At 43.5% G+C, this 21,469-nt stretch overlaps 1 protein-coding gene across 2 annotated transcripts in view; it reads left to right on the top strand.

Moving 5' to 3' along the window:
* The first annotated feature begins 1,313 nt into the window (after window positions 1–1,313).
* The window catches only part of DCAF7 (DDB1 and CUL4 associated factor 7), a 46,405-nt gene continuing 26,249 nt past the window's right edge, over window positions 1,314–21,469 (top strand). For both annotated transcript variants that reach the window (XR_001113633.1, XM_003270693.4), the window contains exon 1: window positions 1,314–1,709. Coding sequence is in view for 1 of the 2 variants with exons in the window: in XM_003270693.4 (XP_003270741.1) it covers window positions 1,572–1,709 (138 nt within the window). In the remaining variant the exon portion in view is untranslated. The remainder of the gene's footprint in view (window positions 1,710–21,469) is intronic.

Genomic DNA, 21,469 nt, shown 5'->3' with positions numbered 1-21,469 from the left:
GCCGTGGTGATGCACCCCTGTAATCCCAGCTACTCGGGAGGCTGACGCAGGAGAATCACTTGAACCTGGGAGGTGGAAAAATCATTTATCATTAAAAATTATATTTAGTGCCCAGAATGATGGCTCAGGCCTGTAATCCCAGTACTTTGGGATGCTGACGTGGCAGGATCGCTTGAGCCCAGGAGTTCGAGATCAGCCTGGGCAACACAGAGAGATCTCATCTCTACAAATAATAAATTTAAAAATAGCTAGGTGTGGTGGCAAACGTCTGTGGTTCCAGCTACTCCGGAGGCTAAAGTGGGGGAATCGTTTGAGCCTAGGCAGTCCAGGCCACAGTGAGCCCTTATCACACCAGTGCACTCCAGCCTGGGTGACAGGGCAAGACCCTGTCTTTAAAAAAAAAAAGTATTTAATGTTATCATCCAACAATTCAATACAAACCTCCTTCAATTTTGATGAAAGCTGAGAATTGGAAACCATTTATATAAAGGTGTCACTTGGTCTCTGGCCCTTCTCATTTTCAAACTCACAGGCACAGATACCTTTGGGGCTGGATTAGCATTTGCATTGGGATCCACGGCGGGGAGGGTACAGGATGGGAACTGACAAAAACAGAGCCAAGCTGGTCGGGTCGGTGCCTACCCCAGAATTCGGGGACATTTCTAGATCCTGCAGGAAAGCGCGGGAGGGCCTGACTCAAGCTGGCCTGGCCCTTAGCGCATCTGCGCGCCCGAAGCCTGTCCCTGAGGCACGGAGAGAGCAGCTTTCGGGTTAAAGGGGCCCTGGGAAGAGAGGGGGCGGGAAGGTGGTACCCGTTGGGCGCAGGCCAGGCTGCCAGGCCGCAGGGCTCTGTCCCGCGAAAGTCAGTAGGTCGTCCACTAAGGCAGGATTGTACTTTTACTCGACAGCGTGGAGAGGCCGCTCAGAACAGCAGCAGCAATGGGCAAGTCAGCGTAGGTCACAGGGGAAGTCAGCGCAGGTCACAGACGGTTTCATTCTCAGGGACTTGGCCTAGAACTTGTAGGCCCGCTGCTCCAGCACGCTAGCCTCCAGGCCACCCACGCCCCCACCACCTGCACAGAGCCGTTATCTGCCTGAGTGACATCTTGGCCAGCCAATGACCTTTGGGGCTGCCAAAGCGCCTGCCTCCAAGAGTTGGGCGGGGCGAGTAGTTGCAATGACAAACATTTCACCCAATAGCAAGGAGATTTCAGACGCTACGGCCGCAATAACCAATGAGAAGAAAGAATCCTTTCGAAAGGACGTGTCAGGCAACCAACGGCCGGTGCCGCTGCGGGGGTCCCGTGGCTTCCGTTCCGAGAGGGCGGGGCGGCGTCCCAAAACGGAAGGTGGTTGTCGCCTGTGCCCGAGCTGGTTTGAAACTAGGGGTCGGGCTCGGCCGTCGTTGTTGTTTGTCGCCGCATCCCCGCTTCGGGGTAGGCCGTTCCCGCTCGCTCCCTCCTCTCCTCCCTTCGGACCCATAGATCTCAGGCCCGGCTCCCCGCCCGACTCGCACCCCGCCCGCCGCAGCCCACTGTTGACCCGGCCCGTACTGCGGCCCCGCGGCCACCATGTCCCTGCACGGCAAACGGAAGGAGATCTACAAGTATGAAGCGCCCTGGACGGTCTACGCGATGAACTGGAGTGTGCGGCCCGATAAGCGCTTTCGCTTGGCGCTGGGCAGCTTCGTGGAGGAGTACAACAACAAGGTGGGCCGGGCAGGGGCTCGGAACCCAGCTGGCGGGGAGCGGGCCCCGGGAGCGCCCTTTCTGGGCCGGAGCCCAGGCCCCAGAACCCTCCTGCGGACTCGCCTTAGGGCCACGGAGCGGTTCCTCTGTCTGGCCCTGTGCTGAAGGTTTCGTACTCGTTGTCTGTCTCCTTTAATCCAGGCAGCATTCTTGTGTAGTCGGCAGTGTAGTGGGGAAACTGAGGCGCGGTTTTGTGACTTGCCTGGGTCAGGCAGCTATTTCGTGGTGGAAACAAGTCTTAAAACCGGGTTTACGCCCCAAAGATACTTCATTTATTCCTCCCGTGCTCTCCACTCCTGCCGCATTGCTTTCGTTGGTGGGCGGAGAAGGGAAGAGGGAGTGATAGCTGTGAAGGAAAATGCAGGCGCTTCTATTGGTGGTTGCGCACTCCTGGCCACACTAGATTTCTATTAAGACGATCTATTGTACAAGCTTCCCCGCCCCCTACTCCCACCCCCCGGGTACTCATGGATCCTAGCCCTTCTGCCGGAATTACTGTTGCTCTTGCTTCCTGATACCCACTCTCTCTAAAGCAATCTCTTAGTAAATCTTGGCCTGTGGCATGATCCCGCCGTTGTTTCCTGAACACAGAAGGATGACAGGGCCTTGTCTCTTGGCTTGTTTCATGCTAGTACAGTTGTGTAACCTTTAGTAGTAAGTCTTGCTGGACATCCGTCAATTTGAGAATCCTTTATAGAAGCACGGTGTAGTAGGGGAGCTTTTAAACTGGCATTGCAACAGAAACTCATTTTTGAAAGTTGAATAAGTCAGTTGGAAGAATTTTCTTTCCTTTCTTCCTTTTACTCAAAGTTGTGAATGATAGCAATCAGAGCAACTGAAAGCTGTGGCTAGTGATATTTAAAGCCACTACTCCTGCTGTATGCCATGAATATCAGATTTAAGAAGAGTAAAACTGGCCGGGCGCGGTGGCTCACGCCTGTAATCCCAGGACCTTGGGAGGCCGAGGCGGGCGGATTACCTGAGCTCAGGAGTTCGCGACCTGCCTGGGTAACACGGTGAAACCCCGTCTCTACTAAAATACAAAAAAAAAAAAAAAGCTTGGCATAGCTTCGTGCGCCTGTAGTCCCAGCTACTTGGGAGTCTGAGGCTCGAGAATTGCTTGAACCTGGGAGGCGGAGGTTGCATTGAGCCGAGATGGCGCCACTGCACTCCAGCCTGGGCGACAGAGTGAGACTCCGTCTCAAAAAACAAACAAACAAACAAACAAACAGAAAACTGTTCAGTGACAAGGCTGATGCAGGGGGAAAAAAACCAGGTGGTCTAGGAGTGGGTCCTGTCTGGTTATTGACTAGCTGTGAGATGTTGCACAGGCCTGTTTTATTATCTGTGACCCACAGTTTGCTGTAGGGAAGGGGTTCTGGTTTACATGTGAGGGTCTTGTAAAAAAGAAATTTGAACATTTTACAGTTTGTTTACAGTTTTTCAGGAGCACATTTGTTTCTCTAGAGTAGGTCTTCTTTGGAGTCCCGTTTGAAAAGCTGATGAAAGCGATGGATTCTCATTGTCCAGACATTACACATACATGAACAATTTACAAACACATCCAAGGAATATGCACTGATCTTTAAGTCCACCCATTGCCCGGGCGAGATAGAGCTTTATTTCCTCTGTTGTTTCTTTCTTTTTTTTTTTTTTTTTTTTTTTTTTTTTTTGAGACGGAGTCTTTCTCTGTCCCCCAGGCTGGAGTGCGGTGGCGCGATCTCGGCTCACCGCAACCTCCACCTCCTGGATTCACGCCATTCTCCTGCCTCAGCCTCCCGAGTAGCTGGGACCACAGGCGCCCACCAACACGCCCGGCTAATTTTTTTGTAATTTTTAGTAGAGACGGGGTTTCACCGTGTTAGCCAGGATGGTCTCGATCTCCTGACCTCGTGATCCACCCGCCTCGGCCTCCCAAAGTGCTGGGATTACAGGCTTGAGCCACCGCGCCCGGCTCCTCTGTTGTTTCTTTCTTCCTTATGGCCCATAGTGGACAGCAGAACTGGGAATGAGATTCAAGATTCTGATGTGGACACCGTGTTAATAAAATTAAGACCACTAGAACTATTGTTTAAGGATACACGTGGAAAATAAAAAAGTATGTCTTTCAAAGGGCTTAAGTCTTTTCACACAAATTAATGTTTTTTTCTTGTAAGTTTTTCCAGGGTCGTTGGGTAAGCAATAGTTAACTCCTATTCCCCAGACAGGAGAAACTGAGCCACAGTTAGGCTGCTGGTAGAATCAGTGTAGTCGTCGAACTGCTGTTGCAGGAACTCTACCCCAGTTTGTCCTTTATTTTAGCAACTATCTGGAGCTTCCTCTTTGTGCCAGGCACACAGATAGCACGGCTTAGCAGTGAAATGCAAACTAATAACCCCACTACTAACAGCATAAGCAGTTAACTATATGTTAACTCACATGATGTAGGCAATGCGCTGTCTTAAAATCATTTTTGTGCCTCTACCTATCAGTAGATCAGGGTTCTTTAATTCTGTGTGCCATGGTCATCTGATACCAATAGACCCCTTCTCATAGTTATGTTTTCAAATGCATAAAACACATAGAATTACAAAAGAAACCACTTATGTTGCACTACAGATGTAAACAACATGTTTTTAAAAGTGGTGATGTAGTCCTATGTACTTTTAACTTAAGTGGAACAGAAGCCCAGGAACTGCTACCCAGCTTTTCCCAATAAAAGAGGGGACCTAACACCTGGGCCTAAAGACCAAAAGATATTGTCAAAACACAGGAGAAATGCCAAATTCTTATATCTGACTTACTGTAGGTAAGCCAGGTAGAACAAGAGAAAATGGATTTAAACTAGAAAATTACACTACTTGGAGTCTGACTATAAGAATCTGCTAGACTACAAAATGAGTTGGGTTTAACTTTTATTAAAATTAACTTATTGATTTACACCATCCAGTGTAATTATTAATGTAATTTTGAAGTGGTGACAAGGGTAAACAGCATTTCAAGATGCTTAACAACTGCACTGTGGTGGGAAAAAATATTTCTCTTGCTGGCAAAGTCACAGATACTCACGCCACTGTGAGCACCTGCCTCTATTTGTAATTGAAGGAAACAAAAAAATTTAGCTAGAGGTTAATGGAAATATGGGCGTAATTTTCCAATTCAAGTTCACAGACCCCAAGTTAAGAAACCCTGCGAGAGAGAATTATGTCTAGTGGTTGGTGAGCAGCAAATCCTGCCTTAAAGCAGTGATTCTCAGGCTGAGTTTGTGAGAAGCCCTGCCAAAGAGGTGGTCGACTTCATAATTTGGAACTTTAGAATTATTAAGTTGGAATTTTTAGACCATTGGTTCCTGCTTGCCATGGATAGTGATCACCAGCGGAGGATAAAGTAAATGGACACAGCAAATTAACATTGATGAAAAAGGCTAGAAGTAGTCATCTTTTTAGTGTGGAGACATTCACTAAGAAAACATGGTTATAATTTTTAAAATTTGGCATTAGCATAATCATGTTTTCCTAACGTAAAATTGTTCCTAGTTGATCTATAGAATTAAGTCTATCAACAGTTTAAGAAATTGACTTCCAGGTGTTCCTTCATGTGAATAAATTTGGGAATTGTTGCAGAGTAAAGAAACAGATTCTATCAATTACACCTGGAATAAAAAGCCCCATTATAAGGCTGGGCGTGGTGGCTCATACCTGTAATCCTAACACTTTGGGAGGCTGAGATGGGAGAATCGCTTGAGCCTAGGAGTTTGATACCAACCTGGGCAACATGGAGAAACCCTGACTCTACAAAAACATTCAAAAATTAGCTGGGTATGGTGGCGTCTGCCTGTAGTACCAGCTACTTGGGAAGCTAAGGTAGAAGGATGGTTTGAGCCCAGGAGGCAGTGAGCCAAGATCACGCCACTGCACTCCAGCCTGGGTGACAGAGCCAGACCCTGTCTCAAAAAACAGCCTCATTATTGGTTATTATGTTTCTACCTTCTTTTGTTGTGGTCTCTTGAGGGATAAAGCAAGCTTGGTGTTGGAGCAACAGGTTCTCTAAATTTTAGTGTGTGAGAATCCCGAGGGAGCTCCACATTCCTGGGCTCCACCCCTGAAGTTAACAGACTTGGAGATAGGTGACAGATGCACTAGTGGTTGAGTGGTCCAGATGGCACTCTCAGAACATAGCCCTGGAGCTACCTTGGCATCCGCTGGCCAGGGGCGGGAATCTGATCTTTTTGTGTCTGCATGTTCCTAAACATTGGTTCTTCCCTTCCATCCAAGTTCACCCATGAAAAAAGCTCTGTGATTAGCCTGGGTTATCTAAGTCCTGCCACTTCCCAGTTTTGTATTGCCTTGGGCAAGTTATCCTCTGTGTCTCAGTTTCCTCATCTGTAAAATTAGGGCAATAAATAATAACATCTACCTTGTTCAAAGATTAAATGAGTTAGTATAATGTAACGCACTTAGGAACTCCACCCGGCGTGGAGTAAGCCATATAGAGATGTTAGCTATTATTTAATTATTATCATTACTGTACCTGTAATTGAAATATAACCAAAGAGAATTATATGGCTGTTTAGTAAATTTAACTTTTGTATTTTACAGAAAGGATTCAGGAATAAGAGGTCAGAAAGGTAGCTGAAAAGGTCATTATTTCATTCTCTGCCTTTTAAAGACTCTGGGGGAAAAATTCCCTGATCTCTTTCAACCCAACTCATTTTGTCGTCTAGCAGATTCTTATAGTCAGACTCCAAGTAGTGTAATTTTCTAGTTTAAATCCATTTTCTCTTGTTCTACCTGGCTTACCTACAGTAAGTCAGATATAAGAATTTGGCATTTCTCCTGTGTTTTGACAATATCTTTGGTCTTTAGGTCCAGGTGTTAGTTCCCCTCTTTTATTGGGAAAAGCTGGGTAGCAGTTCCTGGGCTTCTGTTCCATTTAAGTGCATGTTTCAGGGTTGGTTTTGATAAAGATGGCAGCATGATTGGGATTTAGTTTGCCCCAATATTTAACTGACTACTTGTGCTCTAAGATTTAGCATCCAGAGAGTACTTTTGAGGTTTTGAGGAGAGACTGTAGGTATATCTGATGCTTTTTGGAGAATCCTGGTAGTGAATCTGGGTGGCATGTCCACCTTGTACTTGAAACACTGGGATGGGTGCTCACCTCGCCAGCCTGTGTTGATTCCTGTGAGATTTTTAATACAATTACTTTATATGTTTGGTGCATAATTATTTTGACTCTGGTATTTAATTTTTCATCTTGGTATTTGCGGTAGCCCTTCAGGATTATCATTCATTTGCTCATTAATTCAGCCGGTGTGTATTGAACACATACTCATGTGTTTTAGGCACAGTGATGATACTGGGAAACCGTCTGTGGCTTTGTTAGTAGGTGTGAGATTGGCAGGAGTAAACACAATGTGTTTTGGTACACATCAGTACTTTTGATAGATATTTAGAATGTTGCAGTGTTCCACGAGTCCCTGTCAAGACTGTCAGCAGGGGAGTTTAAGACATAAAACTCTTCTGGTTTTAACTTCCTCCTTTTTCTAGACAGTGAGAGGACTTATTCCCTGTTGTGACCACTGGATAAAAGTGATAATGCTTTATTAAAAAATGCTACTTTATTGCTTTTTGTCCTAATCTTGTTCACATAGACTTATTGGAGATGCTGTCACTTGAACAAGGAGCAAATCTATGCTCTGTAGGTAGCCTGGCTTGCCTAAGGTCTTGCTGCTAAAGCTCTCTGGTCAGCCTCTGAGCCACAAGCCAAAGGTGTGCTGTGCCAGAATTCATCTTAAAGTTTAATAGGGCAGCACCTTGGGTACCTGCAGGCACTGGTCCTTGTTAATCAGTCAGGAAGAGGCCTGAAGAGAAAGCAAATAGAAAAGACCAAGAAAAGCTAGTGTATATTCTCAGAATATTCTGTTAGCCAATTTTTATTTTATTAACAATTGTGGGAAAATGTTCCAGTGACTGGAGTGTTATGTTGATTTGGATAACTTGGGAACTTATTTTAAAAATTACATATACATATACACATTCACCTTCATCTTCTGCCCTAGCACTGTGTGTGTTAAAGTGGAATAGGGCCAGGCGCAGTGGCTCACGCCTGTAATGCCTGCACTTTGGGAGGTGGATGTGGGCGGATCATCTGAGATTGGGAGTTCAAGACCAGCCTGACCAACATGGAGAAACCCTGTTTCTAATAAAAATATAGAATTAGCCGGGCATGGTGGTGCATGCCTGTAATCCTAGCTACTTGGGAGGCTGAGGGAGGAGAATCGCTTGAACCTGAGAGTTGGAGGTTGCGGTGTGTCGAGATCGCACCATTGCACTCCAGCGTGGGCAACAAGAGTGAAACTCCATCTCAAAAAAAAATAAGTAAATAAAATAAAGTGGAATACACAGTTTCTTCCCTCAGGGAGAGCTTATACTAACAAGGTAGACATGGGACTTTCAAATATATATAATTTATATTTATATATTTATATATATATTTTTATATATTTCTATATATATTTCTATATATTTATATATTTTTATATATTTATATTTATATATATTTATATATATGTTTATATATATATTTATATATTTATATATATATTTATATATATTTATATATTTTATATATTTATATGTATGTTTATATATTATATATATATTTATATATTTTATATATATTTATATATTTTTTTATATATGGTATAAATAATGTGTAATTTATGTTGTTATTCATGAAAGTAATAAAAGTGAAGATGCGGTCATGCCTTCGAGGAGTATTTTATATTTGCTTACTAGGAGACATCAGACATAATATTCACAGTTCAAAAATGAGTAAAAATGATCCTGCTTCACAGCCTTTTCTCTTTAGGAGGATTTGTATCATATATTGGAGTAAAGGGTTGCAAAACAATGGTACAGAAGGGCAGTGGAGGTAGGAGATAGAAGAGGTTTAGCAAGGGTCAGGGAAGACGATGGAGAAAAGGTAGAGAGAAAAAGACCTAAATATCAACAGTAGGATGATGAAAGTCAGATACAATTCTTCTTATCTGCACATAATATATAAGGAAGGACAGCAGTATAATGAAGAGCAAACAGGTCTAGGAAGATGCTGAGAAATACCTGTGGCTGCAGATTCCAAACTCAGAAGAATGCAGTTCTCCCAAATAGGATTTTGATGGGCAGAGTCACTCCTTTGTTTGAGACAGTGAGAAGCGGGTACACAGGCTGGCATCAGGAGCTTCCCCAAACCCCATAGGAGATGTTAGGTAATAGGGGGGCTAAGCTCTAAAAGGAGACATATAGATGTGTCATGTTCTCTAGAAGTGTTAGATGAGGCCTATCGGAGGAGACATTGAATTGTGAGCAGCTTGGTGGCACCTGACTTCACTGGCTGAGGAGATGCAAAGGCTTCCTGTGTTTCTACTAACTTGGAACATGGTCCTCCTTCAGATCATCTAGGAAGAGCTTCCATCATTAGGCCAAAGTGGGAGGATCACTTGAGGCCAGGAGTTTGAGACCAGCCTGGACAACATAGCAAGACTCTGTCTCTACAAAAATATGCAAAAATTGGCCAGGCGCAGTGGCTCATGCCTCTAATCCCAGCACTTTAGGAGGCCAAGGTGGGCAGATCACTTGAGGTCAGGAGTTCAAGACCAGCCTGGCCAACATGGTGAAACCCTGTCTCTACCAAAAATACAAAAATTAGCTGGGCATGGTGGTGGGCACCTGTAATCCCAGCTACTCGGGGGGCTGAGGCAGGAGAATAGTTTGAACCTGGGAGGCAGAGGTTGCAGTGAGCAGAGATTGTGCCACTGCACTCCAGCCTGGGCGACAGAGTGAGACTCTGTTTGAAAAAGAAAAAATAAATCAAGGCCAGGCACAGTGGCTCACGCCTGTAATCCCAGCACTTTGGGAGGCTGAGGCTGGCGGATCACGAGGTCTGGAGTTTGAGACCAGCCTGACCAACATGGTGAAACCCCGTCTCTACTAAAAATATAAAAATTAGCCAGGTGTGATGGCATGTACCTGTAATCCCAGCTACTTGGGAGGCTGAGGCAGGATAATCACTTGAACCTGGGAGGCAGAGGTTGTGGTGAGCCAAGATTGCGCCACTGCACCAGCCTGGGCAACAGAGTGAAACTCCATCTCAAAAGAAAAAACAAATTAGCTGGGTGTGGTGGTGTGCACCTGTAGTCCCAGCTACTCAGGAGGCTGAGATGGAAGGATCACTTGAGTCCAGGAAGTCAAGGCTGCAGTGAGCCAAGATCTTGCCACTGCACTCCAGCTGGGTCGACAGAGCGAGACCCCCATCTCAAAACCAAAAAAACAAAACAAATGGAATCAGCACAGTAGCTATAGAAAGATACTATTAGAAAGGATGGGGGGAAAATGGAAAATAAGTGGCAGGTAAAGTACCCATACTAAAAAGATGTTTTTAGCTTAGTTGAAAAATAATGGCCAGTCCTACCACTGTGAGTTCAAAGAACTTAAGAAAATACAGAACTTCAAGCAGAGGTGTAGAGGATTGGGTAAAATAAGGCATGGCAAAGAGAAAATGTAACATCAGCTGGCAGAGCACACAGGAAAGTAGTGGAAGAGAAAACTAAAATTATCACAGAATTAAAAGCTATATTGGAGCCGGGCGCGGTGGCTCACGCTTGTAATCCCAGCACTTTGGGAGGCTGAGGCGGGCAGATCACGAGGTCAGGAGATTGAGACCACGGTGAAACCCCGTCTCTACCAAAAACACAAAAAATTAGCCAGGCGTGGTGGCGGGCGCCTGTAGTCCCAGCTACTCGGGAGGCTGAGGCAGGAGAATGGTGTGAACCCGGGAAGCTGAGCTTGCAGTGAGCCGAGATCGCGCCACTGCACCCAGCCTGGGTGACAGAGCGAGACTCTGTCTCAAAAAAAAAAAAAAAAAAAAAAAAAAAAGCTATATTGCAAACAGAATAAGGGCTTGGCACAGTGGTTCACTCCTGTAATCCCAGCTACTCGGGACACTGAGGCAGGAGACTTGCTTGAACCTGGAAAGTGGAGGTTGCAGTGAGCCGAGATCATGCCACAGCACTCCAGCCTGGGCGATGAAGTGAGATGGTCTCAAAAAAAAAAAAAAAAAGAGAATAAAGATGAACACACAGTGCTGAAAACAGTAAAGGATGGGGAGGACAGATTGAAAAATGAAATCGAAGAAAACAATTAGAACATAATAGATGCAGAAAGTAAAAGAGATCTGACTTAAGTGTAATTAGTGTCCCTCAAGAAGAGGACCAAAGAAATGAAACAAACTCAAATATATGGTTAAAGAAGAACTTAGAAATAAAGATTTGAAGTGATAAGTTCAAATTGTATCTCAAGAAAAATTGGCACCGAACAGTTGACACTGAAACATTTCCTAGGAAAATTTCTTTTTTAAAAAATTTATCTTATTTTTCGTGTGTTTTGTTTTGTTTTGAGACAGTGTCTCACTCTGTTGCCCAGGCTGGGTGCAGAGGCATGATCCCAGCTCACTGCACTCTTGACCTCCTAGGCTTAATCGATTGTCCCACCTCTGCCTCCCGAGTAGCTGGGACTATAGGTGCACACCACCACGCCCAGCTAATTTTTGTATTTCTTATAGAGGCAGGGTTTTGCCACGTTGCCCAGGCTGGTCTCAAACTGTGGGCTCAAGCGATCCACTGACCTCAGTCTCCCAAAGTGCTGGGACTACAGGCCTGGCACAGAGCCTGACATCCCTAAAAACATTTCTGTGTTTAAGGATGAAGAAAGAATTATTTGGACACCCAGGCAAAATGATCAAGTCTTCTTGAAGAGGGGAAAAGAAATTAGGCTAGCTGCATTTGATGACAGAAGGCCATGGAGCAATGTCTAGGAATGCACAAGTACTGTAGATTGTGCTGCTATAAATACTTGGGGATATACTTAGGCATATGTAAGGTTTATATGGAAATAATAATGCTGGGGAACACAAAACAATACTTGAAAAATGGGAAGGTATTCTCTTTTCTTGTATAGTAAAGCTTGATATCCTAAAGATGTCAGTGTCCCTAAACTTTATGTGATCCCTGTTTATACCACAGTTGTTTTTTCTGGAGACAGGGTCTCGCTCTGTCGCCCAGGCTAGAGTGCAGTGGTGTTAGTGTAACTCACTGCAACCTCAAACTCCTGGGCTTAATCAATAGGTGTCTTACTATATTGCTCAGACTGGTCTTGAGCTCCTGGCCTCAAACAGTCCTCCTGCCTGCCCAACCCAAAGTGCTGGGGTTACAGGCACAGGCCACCATACCTGGCCAAAAATACTCCAGATTTTTAATAATGGTTTTTTAGAACCAGGCAAACTGATTGTTTCTACAGACAAATTTTACAAACATGCACACATTGTCAAAAAACTTCTGAAAAAGTGGACTAATGATGGAGGTGGGGAACCACCCACCAGATATTAAAACATAATGCAAAGATATAATAAATAAGATCGTTTGATACTGTAAGAACTGATGCATAAACAGAGTCCAGAAATGAACTCAGAATACAAAAAGAAATGTAGTCTGTGCTAAAGGTGATAGGAAATGAAGAAAAAATATTTTTAAGGCCGGGCGCAGTGGCTCACGCCTGTAATTCCAGCACTTTGGGAGGCTGAGGCAGGCGGATCACGAGGTCAGGAGTTCGAGACCAGCCTGGCCAACATAGTGAAAGCCCGTCTATACTAAAAATACGAAAAATTAGCCAGGCATGGTGGTGGGCACCTGTAATCCTAGCTACTCAGGAGGCTGAGGCAGGGGAATCACTTGAACCCAGGAGGCGGAGGTTGCAGTGAGCCAAGATTGCATCATTGCACTCCAGCCTGGGTGACAGGTGAGACTCCATATATATATAAAAGTTTTTTTTTAATAATTGGTATTGAAACCAGAAAAAAAAAATTGGATCTCTACCTTAAACTTTGTACTGGCCGGGTGCAGTGGCTCACACCTGTAATCCCAACACTTTGGGAGGCCGAGGCGGGTGGATCGCCTGAGGTCAGGAGTTCAAGACCAGTCTGGTCAGCATGGTGAAACCCTGTCTCTACTAAAAATGCAAAAATTAGCCGGGCGTGGTGGCAGGCGCCTGTAATCCCAGTTACTCGGGAAGCTGAGGCAGGAGAATCGCTTGAACCCGGGAGGCGGAGATTGCAGTGAGCCAAGATGGCACCATTGCACTCCAGCCTGGGCAACAGGTGAGACTCCATCTCAAAGACAAAACAAAACAAAACAAAAACCTTGTACTAGAATTCCAGATAAATGGAAAAATGTAAACATATAACTGTAAAACATGGGAGAATCTTGGTGTGAGAAAGCTGTAAAAGTAGAAGTAAACTATATAAAAATAAAATCTCTGTAACAAAACCAAAGTCAAAAGGTAAGTGACAAACTGAAAAAATACATGTAACGTCCTAGACAAAGAACAAATCCCTTAATAACTGCATATAAAGATCTGCAAATCACCAGGAGACCAGCCACCCAGTAGAAAAAGAGAAATAGATATGAACAGTTTCCAGAAAGTATATGTAAATGATTCTTGAACATATGAAGAACTGAACCTCATAAGAAAAAAAAATGGAATTTCAGCTAGATTAGGAAAAATAAAAAACCTTGGTAATCTACTGTGTGTGTGTGTATACGTATATGTAGCTTTCCTGTGCAGTAGCTATCAAAATTTGAGTTGGCATTGTTTTCCACCTGGTAGTTCCGCTAGTAGTAATTCGTCCTACAGCGATACTGACGTGGTTGAAATGACTAAAGTCAAGGATATTCATTTTAGCATTATTTGTAAGAGAAAAATATGAAAATATTATTAGGGAAATTGTTGAATAAATTATGCTACCTCCATGCAGCTGTTAAAAGAATGAGCTAGCTTTTCATGTACTGATGTGGAACATTTTAAAATAAATATTCAGTGGAAAAAATATGTAGAAGAGTAAACTAACACCCGTGTTTTTTTAAAAAAAGCATATGCATATACATATGTACACCCATATATGGTTGTGTATAGAAGGGATACACAAGAAATTGACAACACTGATTTCTCCAGGGAAAGGAACTGGGATGTAGGGGCTCTAGTTTGTACTGTAATTGCTTTTGTGCTTTTCAAAATTTGTGTATGTATTACCTAGCAAAAAAGTAATAAAAAAGCTAACATTAAGAAAAATTAAATCTTACTCAGTAGAACTTCAAAAAGAGGAATAAACAGAAAGGAATGAATGAAGAAGCACTAGGCATATAGTAGCAAGAAGCAGTTCTTTTTATAGAGAAGAAGTCAGGCATGATAATAACATCAGATAAAATTCAAGGCAAAAATGTTGAAACAAAAGGAAATATTTTACATGTTAAACATACAGACTGGGTGTGATGGCTCACACCTGTAATCCCAGCTACAGGCCGGGTGCAGTGGCTCATGCCTGTAATCCCAGCACTTTGGGAGGCTGAGGCAGTCAGATCACTTGCGGTCAGGAGTTCAAGACCAACCTGATCAACATGGTGAAACTTTGTCTCTACTCAAAATACAAAAATTAGCTGGGTGTGGTGGTGTGTGCCTGTAATCCCAGCTACTTGGGAGGCTGAGGCAGGAGAATGGCTTGAACTCGGGAGGCAGAGGTTGCAGTGAGCTGAGATCACGCCACTGCACTCCAGCCTGGGCAATAGAGCAAGACTCCATCTCAAAAAAGAAAAAAGTACAACTGACTGAGAATAAAAAGTCATAAGTCTATACATATCTAATCGTATAGCATTTAAATAGAAAGCAAAAACTTTTTTAAATATAGGGAGAATTCGGTTCATATGTTGGAAATTGTTAAGTGAAGTAGACAAAACAAGGATATAGAGGATTAGAAAATTACAGTTTGTTCACACCTGTAATCCCAGCACTTTGGGAGGCTGAGGCTGGCAGATCACTTGAACCCAGGAGTTTGAGATCAGCCTGGGCAACATGGTGAAACTCCATCTCTATCAAAATATTAAAAATTAGCCAGATGTGGTGGCACCATGCCTGTGGTTTCAGCTACTTGGGAGGCTGAGGTGGGAGGATTGCTTGAGCCCAGAAGGCAGTGGCTTGCAGTGAGCCTAGATCGAGCCACTGTACTTCAGTCTGGTTGGACAGAGTGAGACCCTATCTCGAAAAAAGAAAATAATGTGTTATAAGTATAGAGAGCTTTGCATTCAACAGAAAATTCACTTTAAAAAATAACCCAATTTATAAAAACTGTGTATTTAGAGAAAAATTTTTTTAAAAATCAACTGATTGGAAAAAAAAATGCTACGTATCAAAACTTACAGGAAGGTGAGGAACCTGAAGCCCAGCTATATGCTAAGTGGCTTGTCCAAAGTCATATAAGGGGTAAAGGAGGGCCAGAACTGGAGTACTGTCTGTCTCCAGAGTGTTGAGAATAAATGTATGTCAATGTCCAAAAAAAAAAAAATACTTAGAGGGAAAAAGAACATGTTGAAAAACAGAGGAACACTTACCCTACCAGATTAGAATAAACATACTGGAATTGATATAATTATAACCAGAGAGATAGGTGGAACTGAATAGAATATTTCAAAGACAACTTTAGTATATATAAATGTGAAATATGTGATAAGATAGAACTGTAATTCACTGGGTAAAAGATTACATTGTATGGCACAGTTGTTCATCTAGCAGAAAAATTTAGAACCCCTAATTCACAGTGTATAATGAAAACTAATTCCAGATCAAATGTCTAATTATAAAGGAAAGTCCACAAACAATATTAGAAAATTGACCAGGAAATTTGTCGTGAGGCAGTGGGGGTGGGCAGGGACACTAATTAATTCCGGAGTCAACTAAGGAAAAGATCGGCAGATTCTATAGTACATACAAATAAAATATTTCTCTGTGAAAGATATGCCATGGACAAAGTCAAAAGACAGGGGAAAATATTTTCTTTTCTCTTTTTTTTTTTTTTCTTTTGAGACAGTGTCTTGCTCTGTGAGCCAAGCTGGAGTACAGTGGCACAATTCATAGCTCACTGCAGCCTCAACCTCTCAGGCTCAAGAGATTCTTCCACTTCAGCCTCTCAAGCTGCTAGAATTACAGACGCGCACCACCCTGCCTGGCTAGTTATTTCTATTTTTTGTAGAGATGGGATCTCGCCATATTGCCCAGGTTGGTCTTGAACTCTGGGCTCAAGCAATCCTCCCACCTTGGCTTCCCAAAATAGTGGGATAACAGGCATGAGCCACCGAGCCCTGCCCGGAGGAAAATATTTTCAAAACATGACAGAGAATAGTAGCTAATACTCAATGCAATAGAAAAATGGACAAAGGGTATGAATATCTAGTTATAGTAGAGGAAATGCAAGTGATCAATAAACAGGAAAAATGCTCAACCTCAGGTAGTTAAGGGAAATGAGAATTGTGATACCATCTTTCCCTTTTAAATTTATAAAAATTAAGTTATTGCTTCTAGTGCTGTTGACAGTATGGAGAAATGAACACCTTTACATACTGCTGCTTAGAATGTTAGTTGCTACAGCCTATTTGAAAAGTAAGTTGGTGTCTATTAAAATTTAAAATACACATACTTTCTAATACAGAAATCCCACTGTTAGGACATTGGCCTCCAGAAAAAAACACAGCAGTACATAAACACATATGTATAAAGGCATATAAATAAGTAGTGGTGTCTGGGCATGGTGGCTCATGCCTGTAATCCCTGGAGCTCAGGAGTTTGAAATCAGCCTGGGCAACATGGTGAAATCCCATCTCTATGAAAACAAAAACAAAAACAAAAATTTAGCCTAGCATGGTGGTGGGCACCTCTAGTCTCAGCTACTCGGGAGGCTGAGATGGGAGTGTCCCTTGAACCTGGGAGGTGGAGGTTGCAGTGAGCTGAGATCGCGCTACTGCACTCCAGCTTAGGCGACAGAGCGAGACTCTGTCTCAAATAAATAAATAATAAAAAATAAAAATAAGTAGCGGCAAGAAAGAGAAACAGTGTACAGCACTGGGGGAATCCTGGTACATAGATTAAAAGAATGATTTGGATCTTCATATTGCTCTGAGGGTTGCCCATTATTTTGTCAAATTAATAGAGATTCATAGCCTTGGCTCTAGAAATTCATTTTTCTAAAAGTTGAGGGAAAACTTTACACTTAATGTATGTATTGACCATATAGAAGAATGTAGAAGCAACACACAACAAATTATGTGATATCTTGGGGATGACATAGGGGGATGTTAACTTTATATATATATATATATATACACACACACACACATACACATATATATACATATATACACATACACCTGTGTTTTGTTTGATTTTATACAATGTGATACACTTTATAATCCTCTTACAATCTAAAAGTACATTTAAAGAATGTAATAAACCCAATTGGAATGTCATCAAAATAGATACAATTTGTAAAAATGGACAAGAAAATGTTAGAGGATATAATGGTAAGGGGTTCAGGCTAGAACTCTGGTATCTAAATTCTAGCAGTCACCTCTTTTTCCACTGGAGTCTTATCAAGGAAATTATATACAAATAATAATAGCCAAAGGGGAAACCTAGCATCATTCTATTAATAACCAAACAAGAACCACTAATGTGGTGCTGCTCCCTGGTGAACTAAGTGGGGAAAATGCAGTTTAGCCTTGAAGCCTTAGTGAAACTTTCTGCTTTTCTACCTCTGACTCAAGGACAGACCCAATCTGACCTCTCCTACCCAGTTGTAGGTTCAGAGAAGCTGGGGCGGAGGATGGTCAGGCCCATTCTGAGGAGGCCAATTTGCCTGTCCATGTAGGAGCAGGATAAGCCAGAGCCAGAGAGCCATGGGACATGTCTGACTGTAGAGTGGTCAGGCCCATGCACCTGCCGCAGGCTTCAGCCAATCACTTCAGCAATTGTTTCCCCACTGGAGGAGCTAGTGAGTGGTGGGGACAGAAGAGCAGAACTCCCACACTCAGTATTCCCTCCATGGGGGACTGGCGCAAAAACTCATGCTTCCTATGGGCATAGGTGGAAATGTGATGTTAGGGGAGGAGGAGCTTAAAGAATGAGGGTGCTACTAAGAATTTGTAACAGTACAGTCACGAGTCTAGATGAGGAGTTGGGCTCAGTGGCTCATGCCTATAATTCCCAGCACTTTGGGAGGACCAAGGTGTCAGGATTGCTTGAAACCAGTAATTGGACGCTGCGGTAGGTAAGCTGTGATCATGTCACTGCATTCCAGCCTGGGTGAGAGTGAGACCCCATCTCTTAGAAAAAGAGAGAGACAAAGAGTCCTTACAAATCAGTAAGAAAGATATCCACAACCCAGTAGAAAAACTGGACAAATGTTCTAAGCTGGTGATTTCTGTGTAATGGTGAAGAGTTTGGGTTGTGGGATGGGACTGCCTGTATTTCAAATAGAGCTTTGTGGCCGGGTGTGGTGGCTCACACCTGTAATCCCAGCACTTTGGGAGGCTGAGGTGGGCGGATCACCTGGGGTCGGGAGTTGACAGTATGGAGAAATGAACACCTTTACATACTGCTGCTAAGAATGTTAGTTGCTACAGCCTAACCTGACCACCATGGAGAAACCCCATCTCTACTAAAAATACAAAAATTAGCTGGGCGTGGTGGTGTGTGCCTATAATCCTAGCTACTGAGGCAGGAGAATCGCTTGAACCCGGGAGGTGGAGGTTGTGGTGAGCCGAGATCGCACCATTGCACTCCAGCCTGGGCAACAAGAGCAAAACTCCGTCTCAAAAAATAATAAATAATAATAAAATGGGGCTTTGTGTTATTGGGCAAGATATTTAACTCAGCATTCTTTACTGAAAGTGGGAAGAATAATAGTACCTACTTCATGGCAGTGTTGAGAGGATTAAATGAGATGATGTGTGTAAAGCATGAATAATGTTTATACTTGGTCCATATAAGTGCTCAGTTATTTTTTAAATTTTATTATTACTATACTTTAAGTTTTAGGGTACATGTGCACAATGTGCAGGTTTGTTACATATGTATACATGTGCCATGTTGGTGTGCTGCACCCATTAACTCGTCATTTAGCATTAGGTATATCTCCTAATGCTATCCCTCCTCCCTCCCTCCAAGGTGCTCAGTTATTATTGATTATTGTTATTCAAAAGTAAAGGTAGTCAATGAACAAATATACTCAGCCTCTGGCCAGGTGCAGTGGCTTACACCTGTAATCTCAGCACTTTGGAAGGCCTAGGTAGGCAACCAATCATTTGAGGTCAGGAGTTTGAGACCAGCCTGATCTACATGGCAAAACCCTGTCTCTACTAAAAATACAAAAATTAGCTGGGCATGGTGGTGTGCACCTATAATCCCAGCTACTCAGGAAACTGAGGCAGGAGAATCGCTTGAACCCAGGAGGCAGAGATTGCAATGAGCCAAGATTACACCACTGCACTCCAGCCTGGGCGAGAGAGCGAGACTCCGTCTCAAAAACAAACAAAACGAAACAAATATACTCAGCCTCAATAGTAAGATAGTGATGAAATGCCATTTTTCATCCATTAGTTTAGCAAAAATGTAGGATTGATAGTTTTCAAAGGTATGGAGAAATTGGCACTCTCATATGCTCTTAAAGAAAGTGTAGGGACCGGGTGCAGTGGCTCACGCCTGTAATCCCAGCACTTTGGGAGGCTGAGGCGGGCTGATCACCAGGTCAGGAGATTGAGACCATCCTGGCTAACACGGTGAAACCCCATCTCTACCAAAAAAATACAAAAAATTAGCCGGGCGTGCTGGCGGATGCCTGTAGTCCCAGCTACTTGGGAGGCTGAGGCAGAAGAATCACTGGAACCCGGGAGGCGGAGCTTGCAGTGAGCCAAGATTGCACCACTGCACTCCAGCCTAGGCGACAGCGAGACTCCGTCTCAAAAACAAAACAAAACAAAAAAAAAAACGTGTAAATGGAAGCAACCTTTTTGAAGACTGATGGAATTTTGAAAGTAATACAACAAGCCACACGTGGTGGCACATACCTGTAGTCCCAGCTACTTGGGAAGCTGAGGTGGGAGGATCACTTTAGCCCAGGAGTTCAGGACTCAGCTTGGTCAACAAAGTGAGACCCTGTCTCAAAAAAAAAAAAAAAGTAGGCCGGGCACAGTGGCTCACAATCTGTAATTCCAGCACTTTGGGAGGCCGAGGCGGGCAAATCACGAGGTCAGGAGATCGAGACCATCCTGGCTAACACTGTGAAACCCCATCTCTACTAAAAATACAAAAAAATTAGCCGGGCATGGTGGTGGGCGCCTGTAGTCCCAGCTACTCGGGAGGCTGAGGCAGGAGAATGGCGTGAACCCGGGAGGCGGAACTTACAGTGAGCAGAGATTGCACCACTGCACTCCAGCCTGGGCAAAAGAGCAAGACTCTGTCTCAAAAAAAAAAACAAACAACAGTTACGCTTACAGAATCTGTCCAATAAAAACATTTCATTTAGGCCGGGCGCGGTGGCTCACGCTTGTAATCCCAGCACTTTGGGAGGCCGAGGCGGGCGGATCACGAGGTCGGGAGATTGAGACCACGGTGAAACCCCGTCTCTACCAAAAACACAAAAAATTAGCCGGGCATGGTGGCGGGCGCCTATAGTCCCAGCTACTCAGGAGGCTGAGGCAGGAGATTGGCGTGAACCCAGGAAGCGGAGCTTGCAGTGAGCCGAGATCGCGCCACTGTACCCCAGCCTGGGTGACAGAGCAAGACTCCGTCTCAAAAAAAAAAAAAAAAATTTCATTTCACACACATACAAAAATAAATGAGTAAGGGTAGTAGTATTAGCAAAAGTACAGTAGTATCGTATTAGCAAACAATGGGACATAACCAAAACAACTGAATAGTTAAATAAATTATGGTGTGCTTACCATAATCTGCTATAGAAGAATGAGGGAAAGGGGAGCTATTTGTACTGAAGATCTTCTAAGATTATTGTTAAAAGCAAATTGCAGAATACAGCTGGCAACGGTGGCTGACACTGGTAATCCCAGCACTATGGGAGGCCGGGGCAGGAGGATTGCTTGAGCCCAGGAGTTCGAGGGAGACCCTATCTCTACAGACAATTCAAAAATTAGCTAGATGTCATGTATGTGTACCTGTGGTCCCAGCTCCTCAAGAGGCTGAAGCAGGAGGATCGCCTGAGCCTGGGAAGTCAAGGCTGCAGTGAGCTGTGATCATGCCACCGCTCTGCAGTTTGGGTGACAGAATGAGACCTTGTCTCAAAAAAAAGTTGCAGAATACATTTTATGGTCCAAGTCTATGTATGCTTTTTTCTTTCTTTCTTTCTTTTTTAAACAGATGAGGTCTCATTATGTTGTCCAGGCTAGTCTCAAACTACTGGGCTCAAGTAATACTCCCTTCTCAGTCTCCCAAAGTGCTGGGATTACAGGTGTGAGCCACTGCACCTAGCACCTATTTATGCTTTTTTAAAAAAGAAAAAACCACACACAAATACACGGAGAAGTATTTGGAAAGATGCACACCAAACAGCGTCAGTAAGGATTTGTGAGGGTCAGTAAGCAGATGGGAGGCTTTACTCTTTTACTTTGTATTATATGCATATTCAGAGAGAACTTATATTTTCTTTCATCATTAAGTGGATATCTGAACAAAAAAAAATTGAACAACCTGAGAGCCAATTGTAATTCCTCTCAATATTTGGTTGGCAACTTTGAGCAGAAGAACTAGTGTCAGTTTGGCTGAGGCTAAAACACACACTTGTGCAAACACAAT

This window comes from Nomascus leucogenys, chromosome 19, assembly GCF_006542625.1.
Source record: "Nomascus leucogenys isolate Asia chromosome 19, Asia_NLE_v1, whole genome shotgun sequence".
NCBI classification, from domain to species: domain Eukaryota; kingdom Metazoa; phylum Chordata; class Mammalia; order Primates; family Hylobatidae; genus Nomascus; species Nomascus leucogenys.
Note: the sequence above shows the minus strand (reverse complement) of the source record. Positions and strands in the feature narration are given on the sequence as shown.